General features: G+C 35.2%; 1 protein-coding gene and 1 non-coding gene across 3 annotated transcripts in view; one reads left to right on the forward strand and one right to left on the reverse strand.

The window, feature by feature from the left end:
• Positions 1 to 179: 179 nt before the first annotated feature.
• Positions 180 to 27,554, reverse strand: part of LOC119638080 (chitin synthase chs-2) — a 38,727-nt gene continuing 11,352 nt past the window's right edge. The window contains exons 2-8 of one of the 2 annotated variants that reach the window (XM_038034704.1): positions 12,551 to 12,780; positions 8,858 to 9,101; positions 7,300 to 8,800; positions 5,302 to 7,232; positions 4,178 to 4,354; positions 776 to 976; positions 180 to 681 (exon numbers count right to left, since the gene is read on the reverse strand). In XM_038034704.1, coding sequence (XP_037890632.1) covers positions 457 to 681; positions 776 to 976; positions 4,178 to 4,354; positions 5,302 to 7,232; positions 7,300 to 8,800; positions 8,858 to 9,101; positions 12,551 to 12,660 — 4,389 coding nt within the window. In that variant the 5' untranslated portion in view covers positions 12,661 to 12,780 and the 3' untranslated portion in view covers positions 180 to 456. Of the gene's footprint in view, positions 682 to 775; positions 977 to 4,177; positions 4,355 to 4,772; positions 4,950 to 5,301; positions 7,233 to 7,299; positions 8,801 to 8,857; positions 9,102 to 12,550; positions 12,781 to 27,554 lie in introns of both variants that reach the window. The other variant, XM_038034703.1, reaches the window with a different exon arrangement.
• On the forward strand, positions 18,019 to 18,091 carry Trnar-ucg. Its single transcript has one exon. It is a non-coding gene; the product is annotated as a tRNA-Arg (tRNA).

Genomic DNA, 27,554 nt, shown 5'->3' on the forward strand with positions numbered 1-27,554 from the left:
AAAAAAAAAACAATTTTTAACATTTATGCCGTTCCCTTAAAAACGGTGCCGTCTTATGATTTTTTCGATGTAGTTTCTATTTCAAGTAGACGTTGATGGAAGCTCTTTTCATATACATCGTCTTGAGACAGATGGACAATATTAATACGCTGGCGGTATGAAGGGAAAAATGAGGAGTAAAATGTTGACGATATTATATACAATCCGCTTGTGATGAACGCTTGCTTACAAGAAAGAAATACTTTTACGACAAATTCTTTAATATGATCATTACAGCATTTTTTCACCATTTCTATGTATCGGGTCAGTTACTAGTGCGCAAATGAAAATTAAACGGTGGAAAATTTTGTCGCATTTCTATCTACCAACAGACATAAATATAATATCAATCATATAAATTATACCGCGATCAATTTGAGAATTCTCGGTAATTTTTGATCAAACCAAATAATTTTTCTATCGCTTACAAGGATTATTTTCAGCATCGGCGGTCAGTTTCATGAAACGTTTCTTAAATGCCACATCCAATGTACCGATTTGACGACGTGGTTGTCGTGCTTTTTCCAAATTCTGTATAGTCTTACGACGAGCTATACGATCAGGTCCACTACCAGAATCGTTATCATAATCGCCATCGATGCCTTGTAAACGTTGCAGATTTTTAACTATTTCTACAGCATGCTATTTACCATACATATATGTATATACATATATATATGTATATACATGATATATATATGAGAGAGAGAAAAATGATTTATGCACATTAGCTCACCTTATCAATTAAAGCATCCTGTGAGAGATCTTCAGATTTCTTCTTGCAAAAATTCAATTCAGTCGATGCCAATATATGAGATAATGTACCGAAACGATGGAACAACATTGCCACAAATTGTATGATTAGAATTAAGGCGAAGAAGAAGACAAAAACCAAACCGATAGGTTCCAATTGTAAATATTCCTTCGATATATGAACCTAAATCCAATCATCGAATCGCAAATAAGAAAAATTAAAAAAGACAAAGAAAATTTCGATTATAGAGAGAAAGGTTTGAAAGTGTTTTTTTTTTTAATTTTTTTGTTTAATTTTTAGTAGAATTTGTTAGTTACCGACCTTTTGGAACATAATTGTTAGGAAACAAAAAACAAAATAAAAGAAAACAAAAAAAAAAAAAATGCATTTAATGAGTAAATAAATTTTTTATATCCCTGGTTTTAGGGAAACACAATGTGCCATAATGTTTTTGTTGTTGTTGTTGTTTTGTGATATTTTGAATGATTGTTGATTTGTGCCAGCTGATCCTTGGATTATCATTGAATTAATGCATTAAACGAGTATTTATGTAAACCATTTAACCAACACACATACACACATAAAAACATATGTACATAAAAATAAATTGTTTATTTTAATTTTTTTATTTTCAATTTGATGATCTGAAATTAGTGGGTGTGTCTGTCGGGTAACAAAACCGAATTGTTTTAATTAAAGGTTTGAAAATGTTTTTTTTTTCTTTTTTTTTTTTGTATATTAAATGATAATTATTCATTATTTCAGTTATGAGTGACAGCCTTGTAAGCCATGTAAAGGAATGAAAGAACATTCACGATAGGTATATAAAATGAACCAAAAAGTCCCAGGCATGGTAAATGTTTTATATTCTGGTTCGGTGAACTCTAAAATAGATTCCCTAATAAGAAAACTAAGAAAAACGTGCTATAATGGGTCGCGGCTCATCGTTAAATAGCTTAAACTATTCCACAGCTATCCTTATAGCTACTTTTCAAAATAGGGCGTTATATGAAAAGTGGTCAAAAAAATAATCCGATCCGAACCATTTTCAATAGTGTTCGTCCAAATATCTCAGAAATATCGGCCTGTTCGTTGAGCACAAGAAAATCAAACAGGTGGACGGACACACGGACTGGAGCAAAGACGTTATATGTTATTATCTTGCACCTATGTGATCAAAATTCCCTACCGTTAAGTTTTTTGCTAACATGCTCCTATTGGCAATGTTTTCTTATAAAATATTAAAAGTGGGCTTAGACTTATGTCGCTCAAATTTGGGCCACTTGATTTTTATGTCAAATTAATATCATGGACAAAGTTTAGTCTGAAAACATTAACAATGAAGTCTTTTTGGCTTATAAGGGTTTACATTTCCTCAGAATCCTTATAGACCCATTTGGTTCAAATTCGGTTAATTTCTTTGTCAATTTACTATTAAGAACTAATTTCCCCCATGAAATATTAAGAATTATACCTTTTTACCATGTAAGGATTCACTTTTCGCAGGAGTGTTTATATGAGAGGGAGTTCAAAAATTGCCTCAGCCGAACCAATTTTCTCGTTTCTATTTAAAATGTCGAAATACTATTGCTGAGCGTGCTTTGTCGAAAAAATAAGATGGAGTGGTCAAAAAAGTGAACTGATCCGAATATCTCAAAAAGATGTCATTAAACACATCTTAAAGTTGTGAATCGTGGGTGGAACACAAAAATAGATGGATAGGCATTAAACGGACAGGCGGACAAGCGGACATGCGGGCAGACTAACAGACAAGCTTGTACCGTTTCAGAAATGAAATCGGTATAATTAGAGGAGGGCCTACCTTAACTCCGCTTGGTTATTACATATGTTTACAGTCTACAAGAAATTGTGTATTAAGGAATAATTCGAAACATTCTTTTTTGTTGGCTTATTAGATGCTTCGGACATTCTATAATATATAAAAAAAATTGTTTGCTTCGAAAAAATTTTTTACTTAAAATTACTTCCCATCTCATACGAATCCTTGTAATAACATTTGAAGCCAAGTTTCGTCTTTTTAGATGACAATTTGACGTTGTACGCAGGGCGGACGGACGTATAGGCAGGGAGACGGACATATAGACGGGCGGACATGCTTCGTTTCCGCCGCACAATCTGATCGAAAATGTGCACTTCATAAACTCTTCGATGGCTTTACATTAGTCAAATATGTTAAAAGTTCTATAGCGGGCCTCTAATAAGTTTAAATATAATCACACATATTCTCGTGAAGTATTTATCTTAGAACACTACTATTTATAGTAAAAGTAAGAGAAAATGCAAGAATTCGTTATTGCAAAACAACTTCTGCAGACAAACACTGTTGCCTTACTCATAATTTTGCTGACTACTAAAATTTCTAAAATTTACAATGGTGTTACCACCTTGGAACAAACTAACAATTTGGTAAGGTTACCGTTAATAATATTCAAATAGTAAAAGTTATCAAACTATGTAGAAATTCGAGGCAAAACTACACGAAGCTAGCTATCCGAAAAATTGGCAATTGTCAGAAGGGTTTATCATGTAAAAATATAATGAAATTTTATAATAAAGACAAGCGTGAGGGTGAGAGAGACGGAGAGAGACAGAGATTGAAAGGGAAGAAAATAATATTGATCTTTGGCTGGATTTTAACAAACAAAAACAGGGCGAATCGTTGTATTGTACCCGTAGTTAGATTTCAGTGTTTTTGTCTTAAACAGCTTTTATGGTTCATTTCATAACAAATTTTTCCGATGCTTTACTTTTAAATAGATTCCTATAGGATGTTGAGAAAAGAGAGAAAAACGCATTCCCTAAATTGATTCAAAGACGTTCAAGAACACCTATCGAAACAAAAGTATGATATTGTATTCATGTTGTTTCAAATGTATTTATGCAACGAGTAGTTATTTTGCAACCAGTTAAACCCAAAATAAACGTAAAAAGTAAATAAAAGTGTAAATAGAGGAAATCATTGCCCAAAAAAAGTTTTGTTTGAAAGTTTGTTTGTCTTCAAGATCCCCGAAAACTGTGAGTGATTATATAAAGGCATTACTAAAACATAAAGAACACACACACATACACACAGAGACAGTATCAGGATTAGTTTTCTTTTAACCCAGTAAGAAAGGAATGGAAATTAATAAAAAAGTCTTTATAAGAAAAAAAGGAACATACATACATATACATATCCATATATATATATATATGGGGTGTAGAGGTAGGTGTTGGCTTGGTTACTGTTGTTGTAAGTAGGAGAAGAAAAGGAACAAACAAAGAGAGTGAGAGAAAGTGAGAGAAGGGCTTTGGAAAAAGTGAAGGAACACATTGAACTCTTATATTAGTTGTACAATTGTAGCGAATGTGTGCGATAAGAACCTCAGAAGTCTCTTCAATGTATGTTATATTCGTTTTGACACCCAGTGGCCAAACAATATGCAATTTGTCCTTATTTAGCTGTAGCAAGAACACAATCAAGACGAATAAGGCGTTGGCCATGAAAAATGCGAAGACCGCTTTATTCCTCAGCTCAATTAGATCGGATGCTATACGTGCCTGATAAATCGTATGATTTTTATTTAAAAAGAATTTTTTTTTTTGTTTTTTAAATTATTTTGCAGATATCATCAGCACATCAACGCACAAACCATTTCATTTCATTGTTATCAAGAAAAAGGCATATAAATGCATAAATATTTAGAAGAAGACGAAGAAAAAAAATTTTTCGAATTTTGAAAAATAAAATAAAAGAACAAGAAAAAAAGAAAGAAAACAAAAAAGAGAGAATATGTTAGTAAAGCAATTCAATAGGGATTTCTTCAAGAAAACGATCAGCGCCTAAATGCTTACAAGAATTTAACTTAACCCTAAAATCGCATTTCTTCCTCTTTTAAGATTTAACGTTTAATTCAATCTTAACTGCTAACACGATATAGCTGACGTTTTTCTCCGAAATCCCTTTGATAAAATTTACCTCTTGTGTGGATTCATCATAAGTTATATTCGTGCGTACACCGAATGGCCATTTGACATGAATATTATCCTTGTTTAGTTGCAATAAGAATACAATTAATACGAACAAAGCGTTTACCATGAAGAAAGCAAACACTGCCGAATCACGTAATTCTTTAAGATCTTTAGCAATTCTTGCCTAAAATTGTACGTAAATGAGGTTAAGATATTCAAGGTTGTCGAGAACAAAACAAAGTCACACGTTTAAGTATAAAACCGTATTCCTAAGATGTCTCCTTTCTATAACGCTTTAGCATGAAAACCCAAAGATTGATTATTTATTGTAATCGAGACCTTTTCTCTTAGATCTTTCGTTAGAGAGTGAGACGGTTTTATACTTCTATTTAATTAAGATTTTTTTTTTCACTGCAAGAGAGCTTTATTTGTCTTGTTGTCATTTTTAATACTTAGCGGTGTACGTTTGTAAATCCACTTGAGAATCTGTTTGCATTTCGCATCGAAACTGTTCAAAATGTGAATGCCATACATACCTGTTCAACGGGATCGTTGTCGATCGGGTATAGATATTTGTCGATTAAATCTTTCCAAAATTGTATTTCTGAACTGGATAAAAAATCCACTTCACCTTTACGCAATTCGGGATCTTCAATCCAATAGGGGTTGGTAAGGAAATCACGCTCTTGCCTTGGTTCGGCAGATGTGTCCGAGCCCGATTCTTCTGTTTCGCCGTCCGATTTCTCCGCTACCGATGAGAGTAGATGATGATCTTTCGAACTGCTCGATGTTGTACGCCTACGTCCATGACGATGTGAATGTTGTTCATTGGGATTAACCGTTTGCTCAATGCTGTCAATGCGATTCTTAATAGTGTCTAAGGAATCAGCAATTGCTGTTAGTTGCTGCTTGTCATCAGACGTTTGACCGTGTGTACAAAATATGCAACGGAATAGACCGGCTAAAGAAAATTCAACGGAACCTTCTTCGTCGCCGTTGTTACCCACACCGCCTTGTAAGAAGCCTAGCATACTTTTTTGTTTAACTTTTTTGGCAGCTTCTTCAGCTGCTTTCTTCTCCGCCTCCAATTCTTTTTTAGTCTTCTTGGCTACCACTTCTCTCGTACCCCAGGACACCACATTCAAGTTAATGATCGAATACAAAATCAATAGTAAATACATAGAAGGAATTGACAGAAGGTATATCAAACCGGCTGTAATGCACCAAAATTCTTGTGGATGTAAACAGGCTGCTATAAAGAAGGATCCTGTCATGGCTATTAAGAATATTGCCGATGGCGAACCGATACCGTCCTCGCCTAATTGCAACGCTGTACCAACTATTACAGCCATCATAATGAGAGCATATGCGGTTGATAAGACTTGGGCCACAAACAGTTGTATGTTGGATTTGCACGTAAAGCATATGAACATAAAACCAAGAATCGGTACAATATTGTAATGGAATGAAGTCCAATTATCAATACGAAAAGCGGCCACAAAGGCACCCACCAACATAAGAAAAATAGTACCTGGACCCAGTATCGTTCCACCCATTAACATCATTTGATAAAAAATATAAAGCAAGGATATGTTATCGTTAATCTTAATGGTACGCTTAGCGTCGGCCAACAGATCCATAATGTTGGCTATAGTCGAGGGTACCCAGCGACGACGTTGATTGTAAAATTCATTGAAGCCTTCCGGACAATGCGTATAAGCATCAGAGGCAGCTGAATATTCTACACGATAACCTCTCTGTAGCAATAAAGTGCAAAGCCAACGATCTTCCCCTTGATCGTATTGCACATAATGACGAGCTTCATCCGAACGTGTTGTATACTTTTTCATGACATTGTCGTCCATCAAAGCTTTGCCACGAAAGAGTGAAAAACATCCAGGACTACAAAGTACGCAACCAATCATGTGCTCAGTTGCTTTTTGAAGCCAATGGCCAATAGCATATTCAAAAAGTTGATACCACACCATAGGACCGGAGCCAACTGGGTGAATACGACCGCAAGCAGCGCCCAGATTTCTGTTCTTTTTCATTAAATCTACCAATAACGTGACAGCGTTAGGCTTGAAATCAATATCACCATCCAATGTTAAAAGGTAAGTATTTTCGGCTATCATATCTTTACGATCTACCGAAATAGGCAGTTCCATAAGGCGATGACCTAGCAAGTAGTACATGTACATAACTTGTGACCAACGTTTACGATGACGTATACGATCTTTATCCTTTAGATGGGCAATGAATTTTGTTTTTCCAGGCAAAGTCCAAACCAGACGTCCTCCATATGGCGTAGGATATTTCTTGGGTGGCCTTAAACGTATAGTGGTCTGATGAATTTCCGAAGCTGCCTCATCCATGGTAGCTACTAATAATTTTACAAAACGATTTACTTGAATATCATCATCGCTGTGATCGGAAATTTCGAAAGCATCGTCGAAAAATGTATGAGCTGATGAAAGAAAAGAAAACGATTATAAGAAAAATTGCGTGAAAAATAATGCAAATAAAAATCGTACTTTCGAATTCATAGTAATCTGGATCGACAATGCGTAAATATTTCTGAGCTACACGACGAGCGCACTGGTCTTCGTCTAGACGCATAATACTTTTCAAGAATTCCATCATTTCATCTTTCGTTTCATGCCACATGGTAGCGCAAGCATAAATGCGAGTAATATGATCAGAAGATTTGATTGTCGGTTTACTTTGAACTGCCGATCCGTCCGTATGCACTGATATTGTTTCATAATACTCATCGCCTTTCTCTTTTTCAATTTCTGACAAATCTTCTGTTTTAACATCAGCCTGATCGTCTCTTCGTCGATTCATGGCCATCGATTGGTCGATTAACAGAGCGCAATACATTGGTTTAACAAACAATTTCTCTGTCGTGGCTAAACGTTCACATTTCGGAGTCCAAATATGCAAACTAATCCATGTCTGACTTAACAACCATAAGATCCAGGCCCAAGCCATTTGCTGTGTTACAAAATCGTTGAATCGAAAATTTGAAGGGCTGGTAAAGAACAAATAATCGGGTATGGTATCATGGAAAAAGCATGGATCGTCTATACGTATGCCGCAGGCAGCTATTAGAAGCGAGACCGAAACCGGTATCGTTAGGCTGACAGGGAATGCATAACTGAAACCTTGAATCAGAATTTTGCAGGCAAATTTCCCGAATATGTAACAAAAGTAAGCTCCAAGTATTTGTAGGAGCAAAACGTAAATGACAGTGTTCTCGGCCGCGTCAATATCAATGCTATCGATATTGGCCGCATCCAGGGTATCCGGCAAGCTACCTGTTAAAGTTATTGCCAACTCGTCTACGGAAATCTTGTGCGGTCCAAATGCATCTGTATATAAAGTAAACATATTGCCTGGGTCTTCGCCTTGAGTCCAATAAATAAAAAGTACCGAACAAAGGAACAAAGTTATCTTCCATACGGAAAGAAACATATGACTGAAGTAACGGGTATATTTCAATTCATCTTTAACGCGTCCCATTGTTTTAATTAAACCGAAAGAAGATTGAGTGGATACATAATTCTCCCACCAGCCACAGGAAATCATTAGACATGCTATAGGTATAACCCATAATTCTTTACGATTTTCTAAAAGTGGCCAAATAACATAACCGGTTACTTGAGCTGCTACGGCTACCAGATCGATAAGCATTTTCATGAAACGTTTGCCTTCTTTCGAAGTGCGTGACATTAAACCCAATACACCTGGCATCACACAGAGGCAATTAGTAAGCATAGCTCCTTGAATCGCATCCAATTGAGGCAATATCACAAACATTAACAAAGCGGTGCCAAAAGCATTCAAACTTTCCATTAATAGCATAAAACAAAAATGTTCTTTTTTTGGAACTTTGAACGTCTTAAAGAAACAAATACGAGCCGAGCGTATCAGAGATCCCAGCTCGGGTATAGCAAATGCTATTATTAATGCCCACATCCAGGCAATACGTTCCTCTTCAGGTAGTTTTACGACAAACGTTTTATCGCGCCCCTAAAATAGTAAACATTAACTGCATTCATTCACTTAGGGTAAAAGAGATTATCTTACCAGATCTTTATTACAGTATTCAAGCTTCTTGTCTTTACGTAATTGTGATGTCATAAATAAAACACAGCCTTTTGCCATCACACCGCCGGCCAGCACTAGGATAAAGGTAATGATGTAGGCAAAAATTTTTAGGATTTTCACAGTCAATTCTAAACATTCTTGATTCGCCGTCGAACCAGTTTCGATTTTGATCGGAGGATCTCGGAATACATCCCAGCCTTTTGTTTCTTGTATAGTACGTTGACTGGAATGTAATTAAAATTTAATTATATCAGTGAGACCCGGTTGGTATAAAATTCTTATGTAAAACATGTAGAATTATAAAGTCATTCAGAAAATGCACGGCCCGACTTTTGCCAGACCAATTTCCCTCTATCATAAATAAATCATAAATCGATTCTTCAAAAAATTTCCCTGAAAATATTTGTTCTCTTTCTTGAAAAATTGAAAATTCTTGCAAAATGATTGAATAACTAAAAGCAATATCGTGGGCCTAATGTTAAATACTCTACAGCCCTTCACTTAGTATGTTAATAAGTTATTCAGATAATGACTTTTCAAAACAATATGTTATATAGTGAGTAGTCAAAAAAAATGTCAGGCCCAAACCATCGCTAATAGCGTTCGTCCTTGATCCATTTTGGTGTACTAAATTTCATCAATGTATCTCAGAAACTCCAGTCTGAAGATTGAACACTATATTATGGGACAGACAGGTGGACAGATATCTAAAAAATTGCCACAGTTATTCATATAATGATTTCTCAAATTAAGGTGCTATATAGTAAGTGGTCGAAAAAATGGTCAGACCCAAACCATGGCAGTAGCGATAGCGAATTGCGTTCGTCCTTGAACCAAAACTTGTTCGTGTACTGAATTTCATCAATATATCTCGAAAACCGTGATCGATGGATTGTATACGAGAATGCAGAACAGACAAACGGGTAGTTGGAGCATGGAATCGATTATATCTGAAAAACTACCATTTTCACCAGCGTTCAGTGCAGCATGTCAGCGTAACAAATTTCATCAAAATTGCGACCTATACAGTGAATACGAGTATAGGTGAAAAGACATGAGATGGATAAACGGGCTGACAAGCTTAGATCGATTCAGAAAATGGTTCTAAATCCATCGGCATAATTAAAAGTGGGACTGCCTTAAGCTCTTCTGGTTGTTACTTACGTCCGGAAACAACTTAATATACTTTATACTACGAGTGGTGTAGAGCATAAAAAGAGGAAAAAGTTGAATTTGCTTACTTGACAATATTGGATGCTGGCAGCATGCAGGTTGAACAGTAAAAAACAAGACTGATAAATGGACATACGGAGACACAAGCTTAAATCGGTTCAGAAGCCGATTCTCAATCCGTATAATAACAGGCAGGCCTATATGAAGTCTTTCTCTTCTGTATATATCCGCAGGTGCTGTATCTAATTGAGCATTTCTCATGATGATGGATGTGGGAGGGCGAGAATACGAAACTGGGCACTATATTTGTATGTTATTAAACCAAATTTAATAAGAATCCACGCTGAAAGCCTTTAAGGATTAAAACGAGTCAAAAAATCTGACTGATTACCACCTTGATTTGGTCTTGGAAGACAGTAAACTAACTGAATTTCATTTAGCCAAGGCCTCAATTAACTCAGTGCATGAAGTTTGAAGCAATACAGTACATATGTGATAAAGCTAATGTGAACATGGGTGTCGAGTTAACTAAAATCGTTTTAAAAGCTTATACGAACGTTGAGCGCTTTTCGGTAACAATTATATTGGTTTCAAAAGGCTAAAAGTGCGTACCAAATTTGTGTAAAGCTTTGATTGACTCCTATGATTATGAAATATATAAGTAATCCGCAGAGTGGATTGAGATCAATGGTTCAATTTTAAAAAAAGTGAATCCGCCTGAGTGGCCGAGTAGGCAAGAGTCTCAACTAGAAACTCAACGGTCGTGGGTTCAAATCCCAAGTGCGGTAGAGTTTTTAATAAAGCCGAAAGCCTTAGATGATAGTGCTTTAAGACTTTAGTCTTAGAATTTATTCTTTGGCTAAAGTTATAATAAAAATAATAATAAAAAAGTGAACCCAGCTGTAGAAGACTATCGTTTGGCGAGCAATTTCCCGTACTACCATGACACCCCATACATTGTGCTTGACCCAACGCGGTCTTCACTCTCTGGGCCTTAGACAGATTTAAATATGACGTATTTTGGCAAAGGCGATTGTAGCCTTGAAAAACGCTTCTTATAGCAAAGTTGCGTGCGGTTTTGGTTAGTCAGGGCGGAAGACTTCCCTTAAATCGGTAAAATAACAATATAATAAATGCAGTGATAGGTAACGCGCGCAGTGACAGACATAATAATCGCTAAAGTAACAACGAATCAAATGGTAAGAGGAAATTGGCATTTCGAATCCATTGGATGCAAAAATCCAGGAGAACAATAAGATACCGGCTCGCAACAGCCCCTTTGTAGTCAATTCTTTTGTTTTCTTCTTCTTTCTTATTCTGTAGTCAATTCTTTTGTTTTCTTCTTCTTTCTTATTCTCTGTGTTCATTTATGACCAGCCCAGTCAGGCGGTGTGTCTTTCTAATATCGCTGTCATAGTTGCCATCAGGAAGGATGATAGATAAGGGATAGTTAAGAACACGAAGGTAGTGTAATTATTGTTTCGTTGCACTTGTGAGAAATGAGCCATGAGTTCTTAAAAAGCAACACTTCTGCGAATAGGTGAGAATGCTAAAGAAGTGGAGTAGTTCTATTAAAGAACTTTGGAACTATTGGACAATCTACCATATATACCATCACGCTCTAAACACAGTTTTTCCGAGTTTCATATCTTCTTAAAAGTTCAAAGGAGTTCTTATGTGGCAAACGTTCTTCATTAAATGAAGAAATTAAAGCAGATATGAACCAGTGTTCCCGAAGCTTTGCGGAAGATCGATTTACCCATCACCGCTATACCGCGGCTGATGTTTTCTATTTCCAAAATAAAAGTTTTTACCGCATAGGTATTTAGGCGTTGTAGCAAATTTGTAGGCGATATCCTCATTTTCGCTAACGGGGCAATGTTTACTAGACATACTATACACTTGTGCAGACAGACAAATGGACGGACGAATAGGCTGGCGTGTTTAGATGGACAAATGAACAGATGGACAAGTTTATATGCTTTATGGGATTTTTGAAGTTAGTTTCGGCGCCTTACAAAGGCATTGAAAAAAAATTAAGTGTTGATGCATTATAATATTGGATAGGCGTGGTGAATTTTTTCCCATTTTCAAACAGATGCTACAACATCGTGTACAGAATATGCGTTCAAGCTTTTATTTGAAGTCGATAGGAGTCGAGGGACAGTCACATGGGTGGACAGACGGACATGCTTAAATCGACTTAGGATTTAATGCTGATCATACACACATATATATATATATATACTATGTGGGATCTCTGATGCTTCCATCTGGATGATACAAACGTTTTGCCAAAATGAATATGATAAGGCGCTTATTAAAGCGGACCGCAAACTCACTGAACAACTCAAACATTTCCTCTCTTGATATTTACATTGATGAAAATTTCGTAAAATGCCTAAGTAACGTGCAAACAAGTTATTAAAAATCCAATAAACTTACAAACTAATATGATATAAGATAAGTTATTAATGCGCAGAAGTATTTACGACTTACCTTCCGCCATAAATATCTTGGGTTAATGGTGTGTTTTCATCGTCTGTAAAGTTATCATCGCTATCTCCTGCCCCTGGTGGGGCCAGGGGACGATGTCTTATATTAGACATCTCTCACTCTCTCGTTTTCGCTCTTTCGCTTTCGTCTGCAGCAATCCACAGTGAATGATTAAAAAAACTAGCACTCGTTCAGCATACAAAAGCTAATTACAGATAATCAACTTTCATTTCCTATTTACACAAAATCATATTCCGTAAACGGGGTTTAAAATAAAAGAAAAAAAAATAAATTGTTTTAAAACATTTTTAATTCCAAATTTTTCTTGCTGTCAGTATATAAAATATTTATCTGCAAAAAAAAAAAAATCTCAACATTTCTTAACAAAGCACTTCTTTAAACATCGGATAAGTAGTCGCTTATAGTTGATTATCAACCTACAACGTGATGTTGTATTTAAATTTTGTTCGCCTTGATGCAAGCAATGCTTTTCAATTCATTTATACGTTGCTTTTGGCGACCGAAAATGATAAAAACATAAATTTTACACATTGTGTAATGTTGTTAAGCCAACATTGTAAGAATGATCGTGCTAAAGATTCACGAACAGCCCTAGGGTAAGATAAGATTGAAATTCTCACACGAAGGTACACTTAGTTTGCATACTCAAAGAAAAACACTTTTCCAAATATCATTAAATATTCATTCATGTGCAGGAATTCATATTAGATTGTCTATGAGTTATTGAGGCGAGATTTATTAATGAGCATATCCTCTTTCTTTGTGTACTTGGCTTGGATCAAAGTTCCAATACTCAGCTGATTGACCTCACATTGCATTCGTCACAATGCTATTCTTGTTAGTAAGTGACTAGCCACTTAGTGGATGTTATCCATATGCTTGGGCATGATGGTGATCAGGAAGGATCATGTCGTGCGGTAAAGAAGAAAATTGTAAAGATTTGTGTGCGCTTAACTAGAAAGCTGAAGAGATATCGGCAACGCTATGAAATTCTACTGCAAGTAGATTGTGCGCAGTGTGGGGTTGAAGAACAGCGAATCGCGAGCTGGTGGGAATTTAAAAAAAGCCAAGGAATTGTGTTAAAGAATTTCATTGACGGACAAATCTCTTTTTATCACTGAGAAAAATTTACCCTGAACAAGGTTTGCAAGGGCTTGATTTAATCCCTTTTTATCGTCCAGAGACACTTTTATGGCCGAGGAACCCTTACTCTGAGCAGCTCTTACGCCCTGAATATCAAGAGTTGCCAATTCTTTTACATTGACCTCATCAAAGGAAAGGGACTGTTCATCACTTCTTCTGAGCTTGGCGTGTGACTTTCCAAACCAATGAGAAATTTCGCGAAACACGTTTTGATCGCGCAAAAGTGAATAAAAATCGTGTAAAAATATGTATTTTAAAATTTCAATTACTGGAAGGAGGTGTTCATTGAACTTTTTTATTTACTTTATGTTTGTAATTTAAGTCTATAAATATTAAAGAATCTGCACAACCTACTAAAGCTGTTTGTTTGCTTTTATCGTAGCCAAGAAAAGCCATTTTTTTATAGCCTTCAAGGATAAGGGATATATTCATTTTGTCACAACGTTTGCAATGCCCAGAAAGAAGCAACATTTCCAAGTCGATTTAAGCATGTCCATCTGGTCGTCTGTCTGTCTGTCCGCCTTTGTAATGTCTGTTGAAAAAGCATTCTCTTGATCACAAAAATGAAGCAAATTTGGCAGAAACATTTGAAGTTTTTGTGCATGTGTTGGTATTGCAAATTGGTAAACTCGATGGAAGAATACGTTTGCAGTGTCATATCAGCTGAGAACCCCTCTGTTTTTCAAAACGAATTCAAAAATTGCTTTTTGGCCCATTACTCATGAACTACAGCAGATAAATCTACAAAAATATGAAGGCATATTCTAGGAGCGGTGCTGTAGGACCGTTGCAAAAATGGAAAAAACTAATTATATCAAAATTTAATTTATTTTTTGAATACCTTTCTAAGGCATATTGGCCTGTTTCAAATTTGCATTGCACCTAAGCATGTCTATCTGCCTGTCTACGCAAGTGTATAGTAGTTGTAGTAAAGCAATAATGAAGATATCGCCTACAAGTTTGCAAAAGAATTTTGAAATGACTTACAGTTTTCCAAGGACACGCCTACAACGTCCAAAGGCCTACACGAAAACAACTTTTATTTTGAAAATAAAAAAAAATCAGCCAGAAAAAAATCTCCATATTATAAAGTATGAAAATATAGTTCTTTCAGTTTTTTTTTGTCCTTAATAGCATAACGGTATGGGATAGGTATAAAAGATTCGGTGATGACCGCTTTTTTATAAAACCAAAGCAGTTCATACTGTAGGGAAGAATCGATTTTAGTTTACAATGATTATCTTCCGCATTTATGCCCAGCATAAAACTAGTTTGTTACTCTGACATTTCAAGGATTTGAAGGTTACCTTAACGCAGTGCCTTTTCTTGTTTTTTTTGCCTTTATAGGTGAGAAACAAATGCAACAAAGAATTCTTCAAGAACTGAGAACACTAGATTGAACTCATGAACGATGGTTAAAATATAAATAAATTCAAGTCTACAATAAAATAAAAGGAAATTGCAAGTCATATGAAGTAAGGGACGCATAGTTTAGCAGATAGAAATTTGAAGGCATAGTAAAGCTAATTACTTAGGAATTTAGTGCAACAGAACCCAGAACATCATCAGTAAATGCACTTGAATTGAATCTATTTAAAGAAGAAAAAAAAAGAGAAAAACATGATACGATCGTTTAAGGTGAACAAAGTAAATCATTTGTCTGTAAAGCATTTACATATGTGGTGCTTGCTAATGCAGAGCAATGTTGTTTATGGTATAACAACCGACTGAGAGAATAAATGAAATGACCAGCCAACCAACCAACCAAACACTTAATTCAGTAAAGTATGTGATGGACATTTACCGCTGCTATCATCAACAGGTAAACGCACTTTATTACGCCGTTGGTCACCGAAATAATGGAGATCGGAATGTGAGAAGATTCCCTAAACAAATCGTAGCCGGTAGCTTCATTTTCTTCTTCTCCTTCTGCTCTTTTCTCTTTTGATATGAACAATGACTTAAGGGATGTCGTCTAGGCGTGTATGCGTGCGGTGAAGGTTCGGAAGAAGTATGATGAAGAGAAGCACGTTATTAAGTGTGTGTCCGGTAAGTTGGTATTCATTTTCTTACCCACCAAGTGCTCAGGCGACCACCTACCAATTGGAATTAATGGCCTGCAATATTGTGGATTTGATCTGGACCGGATATGCCCTAATACGTCGCACTTGTACACCACGTGGCTTCTTAAATACCAAAACCCGTTGCAAGCATGTTTTGTGGCCGGACTAGCAAATCCAGCGTAATATAGATCGTAATAAACTAATTGAAACGACGATGTTTAGCAAAACAACTTGTCTTTGTAATGTCTAGTCTTGGTAAGCGTGGCAACCGAGCACTCTCTATAGCTAAGCGGCCAAATATGCCTCACCGATCTGAGATTTGAACTCGCATGCACTGGCGTCGTAGTCTCGGTTCTAATTTAAGTGACCTCTTAATGCTGATATGCGATATCGTTTGAGGTTTTTACGGTGGTCAGATGAGTTCCTTCCGTAAGTTCGTTCAAGGGAGATAATTTTTTATTATTACAATAAACAAGCGATATTTTAGTCCCTCTTGCGATATATTAAATAAAAAAGAGACTAAATGCACATATATTTTGACACCAACTATCGTTATATATCTTATCTGATATTCGTCGCTTGATATTGTACGATGTCGATCAAAAATGTTTTTTAATACAAGTCTTAATATAATAAATATCTATGCTTGAAATTATAAACGGTATCAAGTGATGACGATTGGTTTATTGCGCATTCAGTCGGTCCGTATGTCTTCGCACAATCCTTTTTTTATTAGCATATCTTTGTTGCGACAAAAATTAAAATAAAGATTCGAAACAACAAAATTAATTAAATTTAAATAAATATCTGGTTAAACTTTTCAAATGTAATGATATCTAAAAGACTGGTCCGAAAAAATATAATAGTTTTTTCTTTTAAAAAGTTGCAACTATAAAATTGATCTGAGTTAAGAAGAATAAGAGCGGGCCACGAATCTGTATTAAATACCTCGCTACATAAATATCTCATTTATACACTGACTTTTCAAAATAAAGCGCAATATGGGAAGTGGTCGACGAAGTGGTCTGATTCTGAACATTTCCAAAAACTTTTGTCGTTGGGCCAAAACACGTTGGAGTGCAAAATTTTATCAAATCTCATATCTCCATCACCATTTGCCAGCTGTAGGTTGAACGGAAAATGGTTGAAGATGGACAGATGGACAGATAAGCTTGGAATCGATCGGTATAATAAAAAGTGGGTCTATTTCAACTTCTTCTGAGTGCTACAAACATCCGCACAAATCCTCACAATATAATCTTGCAGCAAGTGCGATGTAGGCTATAAAAAGAAAATTTATTACAAATATTTGTTTATTGTTAATAACTTGCACGTAAATATTTATTTTAAATGATCGATGGCCAAGACTCTCTTTAAGTAGGGTACAACTTTCCTACTCATTTCAACAAAATGCTGTAAAACTTGAATTATGTTTTAAGCGAAAATATGGTTGCATTTCGATAAGACGTTCGTTATATATACATACATACATATACATATATGCAGCAACAAGAAATGCTCTGGTTTACCTTGAAGTATGAATAGATATATGCTTGTACGAATAATTATCTGCATTTTATTCAATGTACCATTGAATCATGCACACAGGGTAAAAGAATTGTCCGGCATAGTTGATATATATGCGGTTTAGAAGAAAAAAAAAAAAAAAAAAAATCAAAAAGCCAAATTTCGCCATACAATTCACAATAACCAAATTTATATATATGTATATATAAATATTTTTAATTGTTGCTCTTTTATATGTAGCGTAGTAGTTTAGATATAATGGCATATGGAAAATTAATAAAACCACAAATGATTTGTAACATTTAACCGAAGCAAGAATTAATGCTTAATACAAAATGTGAAAAACAAAAAAAAACATTTTTTTTGTCTTTGCGACAAGGCATAAATGATAATTTATTTTATTATGAAGTCGCAAAACCACACTGAGCCATACATATACAAAGATGACTGTGATAATTTGTACGTAATTCCTTAAACAAATTTCTCGTTGAAAATTTTCCTCTCACGCTTGCTATAAAGTGATGGTTGCAGCTATGCTGCCTCTCGCTGGCTACGCGCAATTATTAATTTTTATCTACAGATGCATGGGAGGGAGGATGGTTTGCCTTTTGCATACATTTTACTTAAGGATGCTTGAAAATTTTCCAAATAAAGAGGGTTGTTTTTTCATCCCTTTTCTCGTTTTATAAGGATAAAAACATTGTTAACAAACGTCAGGACCGTGTGGCCTAATGGATAAGGCGTCGGACTTCGAATCCGAAGATTGCAGGTTCGAGTCCTGTCACGGTCGTCTGCGGCTGCCTTTATCGCGGCTCATTTTTTTATTTTCTTATTACTCGGTGACACGGTTAACCTTGAATCTGCGCATAGGGCCAATAAAATGTCTTTCTTATATTCCACATTCCGAACCATTAAATATGTGTCCACAGCAGGTTTTCTTTTTTTTTGATACTCTACGCCACTTGTGATACAACATATATTAAGTTTGTGCGGACGTGTGTAACAGAAGCGCAGAAGGGCATAAGATAGATGCACTTTTTGTTGCACCAATCGATTCAGAATCATTTTCTAAACCGAAGTAAGCTTACCTATCCATCTGTCTATTAAGATATTTTGATGAAATTTGATGTACTGCCATACTTTATCTCAGGACGGACTCTGTTAAAAATGATTTGCATCGGTCCCCAAACCCCATATAACGCCCCATTTTAAAAAGTTATTATATGGAAGCATTTGCAATTTCCAAAATTTCTCGACAAAAGTGTCTAAGCAATAGTATTTCGGCATTCTAAATTAGTATGAAAACTTTGGACCGGCTGAGGCAATTTTTATACACTCTCCCATACAGCGAAAACTAAAGCTCATGTGACAAAAAGGTCTAATTTTCAACGCTTCATGATGAAAATCAGATCATAATAGAAAAATAAGATAAAAAAAGTCATATGCGAAATTTGGACCATCTCGACCTATTTTTTGGATCCTACCGTATATATAAATTTTTACGAAAATTGATCTCTAAGCTAAATTTTAATAGGTTATGATGAAAATTAGCTCATAATAGTAATTGGATACAAAAATTAACTTTATAAAATTTGGACCACGTACGCCTATTTTTGGATCCTATTCTAAATAAGGATTTTCAGGAAAATGTTTTTTATTTAAGGCAGAAAAGTTTAAATTATGATATATTATAATAAAAACATCCATAACAGTAATAAAAAGTTCTATAACATAAAAATTAACCTCTTGGCAACAACCGTTCTTATGAACAATGGGCTTTTATTTGCAAAGGGGGGTATTTTTTAATACATAGCCTCATAATAGTAAGTTCATATAAAAAGAGGGTGCAATTTTTCTAATGTTTTATGACAAAACCAAGAACTGTGCTAGACAATGTGCGATAGGGTTTTTAGGAACCAGCCTAGCCGGACTATAATGTTTTTTTTCTGTCTTTTTTTTGTTTTTTTTGTTTTTTGATTAAGTAACTTATTTCTTCTAATATTCATATCTTATATGTTTGTGGTATTAAATTGGTTTCAAATGTCAAATGGTCACAAAAACGTATTTCGTTAAAAACGTTTTGCTTAAAAACTTGTTAAACTGAAATTCACAAAAAAAGTTTACTTTACTGTACGCGCAGCTGGTCATTCATCCGAAGGTCTTAATCAGCTTAAGATTTCTATATCTATGCCATATGCCATACGCCATGTACGCTATGTACACCTAACTTCGAAATAGTTAATCGCTACATTTTCAAAGTGCTGATCAGCTTCCTATACTAGAGTTTAATTTACAGATTGATATTAAGACTAAGGTAAAGAGGAAGGAAATTGGCAAAATCAAACGGGTGGCAAAAGATTCATTCCAGATCATTATTGCTTTTCCATTGTAATTATAAAAAAGAGATTTCGTGGCTTTCCTTTTGATCTTTTTCCTGTGCATACACTTCTCATCGGTGGTGCTATTGTTTTCACATCATCAACATTATCAATCTATCATTATTTCCATTAGCTCTACGAAAAGGATCAGACTCGCGAGAAAATTTGTAAAATCCCGACATTGCTCGATAGCGGGAGAGAAAAATTGATTTATCATTTGCAGAACTGATTCCTCATCTGTTTTCTTCTTTTTAAGCATGGCCAATAGTCCGTCGATCCGTCCGTCCGTGTGTGCAGTGCCTGTTGCAAACATTCTCCTGGTCGCAATAACGGAGCAAGCGATTCTGAATTTGGGAATAACATTGGAAGTCTTGCACGCAGTTTGGAAAATGATCTAAATAAATCTAAGGGCTCGCTTACAGCACTATGTAAAGTGGAGACAACGCTTCTATTCAATACGAGTAAAAATCGGTTTTTTGATCATTACATAAAAGCTGGGCCATGCTGTAATATCTGTATTGGAAAAAATTGTCCACGGCTATGCAATACTATAGTGTATTGAAATTTAATTTTTTTTTTTTATCTCCTTCATAACGGGCAGAAACAAGCTTATATAAAAGTATATTCTTGGCCAGTTTCAAAGTTGGAATCTGGTTCGTTTGTCTGTTGGTTCGTTTACATGATCGTTTCCCGTTCGCAAAAAAGAATATATCGCTTACGAATTTGCAGAAGGGTTTGAGAATGGCAATTACGCCTGTAAAGCCCACACTTCTACACAAACAAAACAATTGCTCGTTCATTTTTCCACAAAATTAGTTTACCAAAATTTAAAAAATCAGCCAAGCAAATCTAAAGGGATATACAAATTTACATTTTTCCTTTTCTTTTTTAAATCTTTTCTGGGATAACGGTGATGGATGGATAAAAGATTTGGTCGCAGCGGAATATAATTTCTTACATTGTTTTTTTTTTATGAGGATGTGTTCTGTCAAAAGTATGGTTCACTCTAGCCCTGCGCATTTGTCGAGTCTCTCTAACAAAAAAGTCAATTCTAAGCTGAGTAGACGAGAACTAGTGCTTTAAGTCTATCTACCTAAGCATCTAGTTCTCTTACTATCCTCATAATCGACGGATGCCTGAGAAATATATATAGATATAGCTAGTTTAAGGAATATATAGAATATATCAGCGGTGATGTCAGCGCAAATAATTTTGTGAACTCTTTTTGCCGTGCGAGCGTCGATTATCATTATTCTGAAAAAGCACGCTATCATGGCTTTAAGCATTTTACGCCCATTTTTCGCTCTACTTGCATCATTTTTTTTTATTGCCAGGGTATGTGTCTTTACTTACTTTGGCACTGCAATAAAATGTAGAATTAGGCAGTCTATGGGAAATTTTGCCTTCAAAATGGACGATTAAAAATGTTTCGAAACTGCTTCAAAGATTGCGAGGAGCGAGGTTACAAATGCTACCAATCCTTCCCAAAAAGATGAGAGTTGAAGCAGTTGCAAGAGCTAGGCAGCCTAATAAGCTCATCAATGCTTAAAATGAGGGACAAATTGAGAGAATTGTAATCGATAAGGAAATGATTAGTGAAGTCGTTAAAGTAACAGAAATTTCGTACGATCTACTTCGATTAGTTTTAACTATGGTTTGAACATGAAACGAACGATAGCACAATAATGCTGTGAACCCACACTCATTCTACTCTCTAGCAGATATTCGATGAATGCCATCATAGGGTATACAGCGAAGAATCAATATGTTCTTTAGACCTTCTACATACTATCCGTTACTGTAAAATGTCTTTTTGTGATTGCTTGTAAGGAATCTGGACAATCTGTTTGGCTTCCAGCCGTCCATTAAATTTTATTGATTTGTTTGTTGATGGGATTGAGCATTCTTTGTCAGATAAAGTGACTCTATCCTGTCACCCAATTGTCAGTAGTTGAACAGCATGAACAGTTGCGTGTAATCTTGCCTACTTTATCCAGCTTCGTAGTCCTTCGCCGCTTTGTTGGCTATTTTCTCAAATGCCGAATATTTCTACTTTGCTTTTGGGGCGAACGTTAGTAAGCTTTATATAATTAGTGGGAATAGCACTTTAAAGATGATTTACATAAGCTTCGAACCATAAATTAACAATGCAAGTTGGTGCGAATGTATGCATAGATAAATATACTTTTTGTTATACCGATTTATTCAGAATTACCCTAGGATTCACTTCTGGTCGTTTCAAGTTTGTCTGTCCGTCCGTCCGTCGCGTATCCTTACGTTTTACTTGCACACCGTAATTTTTCATCTGTCAATCTGTCTGACCAGTACTGTCGTGTTCAATCCACAGATCGCAGTGTTTGAGATACTTTGACAACTTGTTTTGGCTCAAGAACGAACACTATTGGTGGTGGTTTGGATTGTACCATTTTTTCGATCACTTACTGTATAGCGTGTTAATTTGAAGACTCATTATCTGAATAACTGTTAGGTGCGTATCTGTACGATATCCGACGGTTAGCCATGGCTATCTATAGTTTTTGTTTTTTACTTTGAAACTTTAAGAATTTCAGGTTAGGTATGTGGCTTGCATTAGTTTCCTCAAGTCAGCCAATGCGAAAACATTCGAATTTACTTCTCTTGCTTAGTATATAGTATATAGTCACTCGGTTATTATTATGAAACCGTGTCTGTTTGTTGCTTACGTGATTGCTAACAATAAGAATTTACTGTCTGTGTCCAGGTGAGAATATAATACAACAACACTTACGCCAGATAAACAATAAACATTAGCGAGCACTTATGCATACAATCATCTAAAAAATAAAACAAACTAAACTTCTTTTATCAATCTACTCGAGACAGAGCGCATGAAAAGCGAGAAACCAGTTCAAATTTCAGGCACTGGACATTCACTTTAGCACTTTAAAATTGAATTCATTACTCGCGATTCATTTGAATTATGTACTTATCAACAAGAAAATACCAACAACGATTACAAATATGTAAGAAATAACATGAGTATTAAATTGTAATTGTATATATATAGGTTCATGCTAGTATAAAAGATATAGATTAAGTGGCCGTATTATACTATTAAGGAGTGGTAAGATATATTGGCCCATATACCAGTTATTTGTATATGTATGTATATATATATATATATCTATATGAATACATGAATATGCTTATTTATATTTATGATCAAGTCTTGTATATCCGCACACGCATATACACACTTACATATATAAGACATTAGATAAAGAGCTCAAGTATAGTGTAACACTGAAAAACTTGATTGCTTGACTGGTTGACTTTAGAAATAAAAATATTTTCTTTTTCTCGATTGTCTGGCTTAATCTTTTGTTTTCGAAACAATCATACTTCAATTCAGAGTTTTTCAACACAATTTTTTTGCTTGTCCAAATTTTTAAATAATATGAATATGATTTACGAATAGCAGAAGAATTTTCGTTTGTTGATTTGCTGAATAGCAGAAGAAGAAGAAAATATGAAAGAGACATTGCTCGGAATTTGTAGATTTTATTGAATTTTAAGCAAGTAAAAACTCTACAGTTGGCTGTAGCCAGCGAACAGATACCCTGCACCGTTACACCTACACTTATTCATATAGTGATCTTTTAAAATAAGAAGTGATCTTTTAAGATAAGAGAATAAGATAAGAAGGATATTGATCGAAAAGGCGGCCCAATTTGCAACATTTTCAATAGCGTTTGTCTTTGTGGGTAACAAATTTCATCGAAATATTTCAAAAAATTGCCATCTGCTGCAGCTTAAACACAGGTAATCTAAATGGATATGTGCACAGACGGACAGACAGTTTTAGATCGATTCGCAAAATGATTTTGAATTGATCGGTACAATGAGAACTATATAGTTAGCAATGGGCCGCCAACAAATATTGTACACACATAATAAAGTCATTTATACAGTGAGCTTCCAAAATAAGACGTAATAACGATATTAGTCGAAAAGGCGGTCCGATTGGAAAGCTTTCAGTAGCGTTCGTCTTTGCGTCAACACAAGCGCGGTTAACAAATTTCATCGAAATGTCTCCAAAAATTACCATCTGCTGCAGCTTAAACACAGGAAACCAATAGACGGACAGACAGGCTTAGATCAACTCAGAAAGTGATCATGAATTGATCTGTATAATAAAAGGTGTGCCAACCTTAAATCACTCTGGGTGTTGCAAACAACCACACAAACTTAATATACCTTTCTAGTAAAAGTGCTGTGGGGTGTAAAAATGGAATTCACAAAAACTTTACAATTTGTTCTATAAAAATTTACATATATTAGAACCCGTGTTGAATGAAACAATAATTCTTTTTAATTTCGTCAAATGAATCATGACTTTCATCACATTTGGAAAAAACCATAAACAATAATATTTTCTCTCTTGGCTCTTGCGTGTTTTTCTTATAAAATTGTATATAAATTTGCGTATCATACATCTTTCTGGAATGTGACCACAAACTATACGCCTTCCTCCACTTCTTTCGTCTTAATCAGCACCTTGTACGTATATGTATAGGGGCCATCCCCCGAATGGTTGATCATAAAAGATATATAAAAGAAAATTTTTAAAAAGACTAAAAAACAAAAAAGACAAGATTACAAGTGCGTCATGATCCACCATATAACGCTCTACAACAGTTCGCCTAATGCAGCCATTCATACAACGACTTTCCAAAATCAAGCTTTATATGGGTAGTGATCGAAGATGTGGTCTAATCCGAACCATAAGAACATAAGAACCATGGAAAATGAGAATATCAGAAGGACAGACGAATAGATGAGCTTAGATAATAATATATTGTAGCGTAACAAAAGATTGGTTTGTCTGCTGCCCTTGTGAGGTCTGTATTCATTCACACAAGCATATCATACCTTGTACCACAGGTGGTAGAGGGTTAAAGAGTCCCGTAAAGGATTGAAATATTGCACTATACTTAAGATACACCTTAAGCAGGCATAAGATTCTATTAGATCGATAGTACAAGTGTTTGTTAACCGTTTGAGCCCCAAGCAGCGCCATCGCGCTGTTCAGATTTTATGTCGAGAAAACCCACACGATATTGAAAAAACAGCGCGATCGCGCTGCTTGGGATTCTTCGACAGTGTTTTTTCAATACCGTCTGGTACTTAAATGGTTAAATTAAGGAAAAGTACTGTAACTTTTGCAAAACTACTTATCCAAAAACCATATGGATTCGTCAATAGTCATCCTATATCCGTACGTCATCCTACGAATTTATGGGATGATGTGTTATACATATGATTGTGTCGTAGAGTATAGTGTGCATTCTTTTTTAGCTTTGAATATGTCGACTAAATTGCTCCAGTGGGACTCGTTACATCTGCTATTCAAGCTGCTGCTGCCGTACCTGACGAAAATTGCATATAATACCTAAAAAATTCATTCAGCCCTTGATGATCATAGCTACATCAAACATTTAGCGGCCTAAGCTTATGCTTGGCATTTCTCGCCATCCCGATTCCTTAGCATATTATTATATTCTTAGGCTCGTTACGAAATCGTCAAATGTTCGCAGCCAATAACTGGAAAAGAAAAGCGTCGCGCAATATGTCAATCATGTAATTTTTCAACATGACAAAGCTCGGTTACATATTACAAATCTCACTACAAAATTTTATATATATATATCGGAAACACTGAACTCGGATGCGCTACTTATGCTGTATTCTTTCTAAATAATTTCTTTATGAATGAATTGACATTTCTTATAATGAATGATATATATAGCTTGTCTGAACTGCATTTCAGAAAATGATGAACTACTTAAAAAGGTGACAAGTTTTGAACCCACTCTCATATAACGAAAACTGCAGTTCATACGACAAAAAGGTATAATTTTCGGTGAATACTATATTATATCAGTAATTTAACATAAAAAATTTAACAATACCAAACTCGAATCATCTCGGCTTATATTTTGAATCCTACCATAACAAAAATTTTCGCGAAAATTGATCCTTTGTAGAGCGGAAAAGTCTAAGTTTTAATAACTGGTGATGAAGCTGGACTCGTAGTGGTAATTTCATATAAAAATGAATTCCACAAAATTTGGACCATCTACGGCTATTGTTGGGTCCTGCCCTATGTAAGGATTGAGCTTGTACCAAATTAGGTTGCGTTTTGGCGCCTGCTTCTCCATAAATGAAAAATACGCCTTTATATAGAAATAAGATATAAAAGAATAGTCTTTGACAATGTGGTGTAGGGTATGTAAGGGCTGACCTTGACCGACTATTATGTTCTTAATCGTGTTATTTTTTTTGTGATTATGGCTAAGATGTAGCCAAAAAAATTGCTTCTTAGGTTAATTACAAGAAGAAAAAGATAAGTCATGTAAACCTACAATGTTTTATAGCCGCATAGGATATTTAAGGTTACAATTTAAGCAAGTAGAACTTAAATTAATAGACTAACAATATAAAATCGAAAAATTAATAGAGGGTAATCGTAGCATCTTAAATTAGGTTCATTTGTAATTAAACTTAAATGCACTTGGCCCACTTTCCAACAGATTAACTTTCTTGGCAATAAAAACATAAGTCTTCCAAGGCTACTTAAGTGAGACTAAGAGATTGATACACTATTCATTATAAAGCATTACATGAGCGATCTCTCCATTAGGTTAATACCCGAGAAGTTTTCAACGTGGTAAGTTTTCATTATCAGCCTGAAGAAAATTCATGATACGATTTGCTAGAGTTATTTACACGAAAAGGCCATAAGAGCTCATACTTTGTACGACATTGAGCAAATTTAATGGGCTCAGAGCAACTTGAGGAGCTAAGCGGAAGGTTGAGATCAATCTCGTTTAGCAGGATTGGGATTGCCATCTTCCCTTTCTTGAAAACAAAATTCTTCATATCAATTTTCTCTTTTTGTTGGAAAGATTAAGTGAATTAAAAGCTGCCTGTTTTTTTATATGACGGGAGCCTGACCTTTAAATTTCACTCAAGATATTATGTAATGCGGATAGGAGGAATTGCTTCTGCATTGATTCTAACTTTTCAGTAATTAGGGCTAAACTTTCCTTTAGACTTATTATTTTTATATCCACCACTGTAAGATGATGATATACGCCTCTTGGTTTTTTTCCATAATATATGTAACGACCAATAGGAAGGTTCAGAGACTCTATAAAATGTGTAAAGTAGTCTTGATCAGCGTAAAATTCTGAGTTGATTTAACCATGTCTGTCCATCAGTGCGATGACTGCCTTTGAGGTTGCAAAAATTAAAACATCGACATCAAATTTGGTGGAAACATTGGGAGTTTCTGCATGCAGGTTGGTATTGAAAATTGGCCAAATCAGTCAGAGCAGAAGCGCGCAACGAACTACGTTGTGGATTTTTTCTCCTTACTCGGAAATTATTAAAGTTAGAAGGCAGAAATTTTCCACATTTACGTTACGAAGCACGCTGCTCTTTATGTGCAAAAGATGGAAAAGATTTGCCATGCCCACACGAAGTTACGAGTGATTAAATTTTGTTTTTTTTTTACTTTATTTCAGGTTTTATGCTCATTTATCATAAGGCAAACAAGACCGAATGTTTAAAACTATTTTAGACGCGCCTTAAATGAAGATATATTATCCGCCCAAAAATGGGTTAATTGGAATGGGCAATGGAAAATGATGGACATCGCGACGTGGTGGATTAATTTTTCTTAATTATACCAAAGATATGGGTATCAAATAAAAGAATTTCTAGCGTAGAATGCGAAAAATATAGTGGGGGGTATGCGAGATTCGGTCCCCGCCGAATATAACATTCCTACTTGTTGCATATATTTTCTTAATCTAAAAATTTTGTTAATTT

This window comes from Glossina fuscipes, unplaced genomic scaffold, assembly GCF_014805625.2.
Source record: "Glossina fuscipes isolate IAEA_lab_2018 unplaced genomic scaffold, Yale_Gfus_2 73, whole genome shotgun sequence".
NCBI lineage: Eukaryota > Metazoa > Arthropoda > Insecta > Diptera > Glossinidae > Glossina > Glossina fuscipes.